General features: G+C 40.7%; 1 protein-coding gene across 1 annotated transcript; it reads right to left on the reverse strand.

The window, feature by feature from the left end:
- Positions 1 to 453: 453 nt before the first annotated feature.
- LOC141660666 (uncharacterized) lies at positions 454 to 2,108 on the reverse strand. The gene is made up of 3 exons (XM_074467652.1): positions 1,918 to 2,108; positions 1,711 to 1,807; positions 454 to 1,428 (listed from the first exon to the last, which is right to left on the reverse strand). The coding sequence occupies exons 1-3, from the start codon at positions 2,106 to 2,108 to the stop codon at positions 454 to 456; spliced, it is 1,263 nt and encodes a 420-aa protein (XP_074323753.1).
- Positions 2,109 to 3,604: the final 1,496 nt, after the last annotated feature.

The raw sequence follows: 3,604 nt of genomic DNA on the forward strand, positions 1-3,604 counted from the left end.
GGCATAGGGATCCTAGGATCCAGATCGAAATCAAAGTCCCGGGGGTCTTCCACCTTCATTTTTGTATTTGAGGGCGCGTCCTTATAAGTAGGAGCATCTACCTCAGGACAAGGCATAGTTTCATACATTGCAGGTGTAGAGGGCGCATCATCAGTTAGAGGAGCATGATTTTTTGACATTGTAAATATGGAGGGCGCGTCCTTCTTTTGTGGTGCATCAACCTCATGCACTTTTTTCACTTTACAAGGGCGCGTCCTCCTTTTGAGGAGCATCCACCTTGGGGTTAATTATTAAGCTTTGAAAGGTTTCACTCTACCCTTCCAATTTTTCTCCATTAACTTCCCTCTACACAACATCTCCTTCATGATTCACCATGATTCATTCCACACTACGAATTCTTGAAACATTCCCCAGTACCAAAGCATAGGTATTTGTCACATGAGTTTCTTCTTCCTACGGATCCTCCATAAAATAATGGGTGTGAACTTCTCCATTTAGATTCACTTGGATATTTGTCGCATCCTCTTCAGGAAGATCATTTCCTTCATACCTTCTCCTGTGGAATTCCTTAACAGCCTTGTGGTAACAGTCACGTGATTCGTATTGTGATCCCCTCAGGCGTCCCACTTTGATAGGCATAGGGAAATTTATCATTAAGTGGTGTATCGAGGTTATCATTCTGAAGGATTGTAACCAAGGTCTACCTATCAACACATTATGCATGGATTCTTGATCCAACACCTTGAACTTTATCATTTGAGTAACAGAAGGAGCACTTTCCCCAATTGTGACAGGAAGTCTAATTGAACCCATAATCCTTACTACTTCCACGGTAAAACCATAGACATGCGCATCTTCAAAATTTATATAACTATTTGGGAAACCCAATTTCTTGTACGTGCTATAGTACAAGAATTTCGCAGAGCTTCCGTTGTCCAGGAAGACCCGGTGTACGTCCATCGTCCCAATGAGCATAGTTATCACCGACACGTCGTTATGAGGATGATGCACCCATCTTGACTCTCTTTCCCTGAAATTAATATCAGCAGACTGCTCTTTAAATATTTTTTGAGGTCTATCCTCCAAGCTATAAATGTTGGTGAGTGGTTGATGTCGTGCCTCTCTAGCTTTCCTCTCCAACGCTCGATTACTATCGCCGATAAATGGGTGTCCCCCGAAAATTGCCCTAATACTTCCAGCTCTTTGGAACTTAATATTTGCTGGCTTTTCATCAACATCTGCTTGTGGGGGATGCCTTTCATCTTTTCCCTTGTCGTCGTCCCCCCTGCGTCGCTTCACCTTGTCAATCCATTCTCCCAAATACCCATCATTGATCAACTCTTCAATTTCATCCTTTAAGTGATGAAATTCATGGGTATCGTGCCCGGTAGACTCATGGTACTCACAATATTTCTTTTTGTCTATACTCTACCATGAGCAAGCGTTCCAGTTTTTTGAAGATTCCCTTATCCTTGTTTACTTTAAAGATGTGATCAATGGACGCTGCCAAAGGAGTATAATTGCTTACCCTCCTTTCATAATTCGATGGCGGATTCCACTATCTCCTCATAATCGTGGCATTTACCCTGTTGGGCTCCGAGCATCCAGTCGATACTCTGGACTTGCGGGCCTATCTCTTCTCTTAGCTCACCCCTTTGAGTTGTTGGTATTATCATTGTTTATGGTTTCATCAAGTGATTGCTCGATCGCCTTGAACGACTCAGCCTGTGCAAGTACATCAGCTAACGACACATGGTCTTTTCCTTGCAAGTGTTTTTTCAGAAATCTGTTCCCACGTGCAGACCAGCTATAAGAAGTATTTTCAGTGTCTCGTTAATTGCACTTCTCACCAAGGTAGACTCGGCGCTGAACCTTTTGAAGTATGAAGTCAAGCTTTCTCCTTCCTTTTTGTTTCACATTGCCAGTGTGGTAATAGGCGGAGTATACTTTAATGAAGCTTGGAATTGGGTCAAAAACAAGGTTTTCATTTGTTCCCACGACGTGATAATTCTCGGACCAAGTTTCGGGAACCACTGTTGAGCACCTTCTCTAAAGGTGGTTGCCAAAAGATGACACCGTGCCAAATTAGGTACTTGATATACATCCATTTATATGTTGAAACGTCCCAAAAATTCCACGGGGTCAGAGTGTAATAACCCCAATTTTTGGGAAATTTTTGAAACCCTTATGAATAGTGTTTTTGCTGAATGAGAAAACTTTTCATGCCACACTATGTAGGGGTTCTGATATGGATATTCTGAGATTTTATTAGTACTTTATATGGGATATAAGTGTATGTAAAGATCGTCAGAATCCAAATCCGAACACTTTGATTTTTCCCGGAAATCTAATAGATACGGAAAGAATTGAGTATAAGGTAACAGGATAAAAAGGATTTAAATTAAAGGATTATAAGAGAGGATCATAAAAGGAATACAATATATTGAGAAAGGTTAAGGGAACCTAAGTAATAAGATCCCGGGTATGATCCCTCAAACGATAAACGAAAACGAAAGTTAAGCGAACCGTATAACAGATCAGCGGTCATTAGGCAAACGATTAGGAAGTTAATCAAGGGGATTAGTGGGGATGATGTCATCCAACCAATAGAAAGAGGACAAGGAGGGGAGGATGACATCATGAGGATGACACAAGCATGACATGGGAAGGAAGGAGGTGTGGTTGAATGAGAACCACACAAATTCAAGGGCAACAAGGTAATTGACTAAATCAAACACAAAAACAAAGCAACCAAGCCAAGTAAAATCATTTTCATCAAAATCAAAAAGAAACCAAGGCATTGTTCTTCATGCTCTCGGCCAAAACAGAACCAGAACACTAAAACTGCTGTATCTCCTTCATTTCTCACTCAAATATTGTGTTCTATAGCTCATTGGAAAGGTATTGAGATGGCCTACAACTCTTGTTCACAAGTCTCGTCCAAATAATCATGGTAAGACCCTCATTTTTACAGTTCTTTAAATCGGACTTTTAGAAACTTCAAAGCCTAACTTTGTGTTCTTGATTTCTTTGGAAAGATCAAGCTTGTAGGAGGCTCCCTAAGGCTTCCTAGCAACTTAACACCTCCCAAGGAAGGTATAAACTTCAAACCCTAGCCTTTACTTTATTTGTTAGTAAGTTTAATGGTTGGTGTTGTGAAATGAGAAGCATGGATTGTGATTATTAGTAGTTTGGTTTGATTTGGAAGTGTTTTGGTAATTGAAGCTTGATTATAGTTCATAGGTCTTGATTGTGGTTGTTTGAGTCGAAAACCTTGGAGATTATGGACTGATGTGGTATGGTTTAGGTGAAGTTTTGTTGTATTGATGGTTATGAGTTGGTTGGTGGTTAATTGGAGTAGTTTAAACATTGGTAATCGCGTAAACATAGCCGTCGTAACGTCCGATTTTCTTTAGACTGTTTTTGTACATAACATTAGGACCCGAGAACCCCCTGCTAGATTATTACCACTGCCATTTTTAGATAGCTCATGTTACGAGCTTCGTTTTGATATGTAGTTCGTTCGATTCCGATGCACGGTTTAGGAGAAACGACCGTTTCAAGTAACGGCGTTTCGCGAACGAAACTTTTCCCCTCGCCTTAC

Source organism: Apium graveolens, chromosome 5 (assembly GCF_009905375.1).
Source record: "Apium graveolens cultivar Ventura chromosome 5, ASM990537v1, whole genome shotgun sequence".
NCBI lineage: Eukaryota > Viridiplantae > Streptophyta > Magnoliopsida > Apiales > Apiaceae > Apium > Apium graveolens.

Coding starts and splice junctions, on each gene's coding strand:
- LOC141660666 (XM_074467652.1), bottom strand. CDS start 2,108: ATGGATGTATATCAAGTACCTAATTTGGCACGGTGTCATCTTTTGGCA. Junction 1,808..1,917: donor CCTATTACCACACTGGCAAT/GTGAAACAAAAA, acceptor TACTTCTTATAG/CTGGTCTGCACGTGGGAACA. Junction 1,429..1,710: donor CACAGGCTGAGTCGTTCAAG/GCGATCGAGCAA, acceptor TGCTCATGGTAG/AGTATAGACAAAAAGAAATA.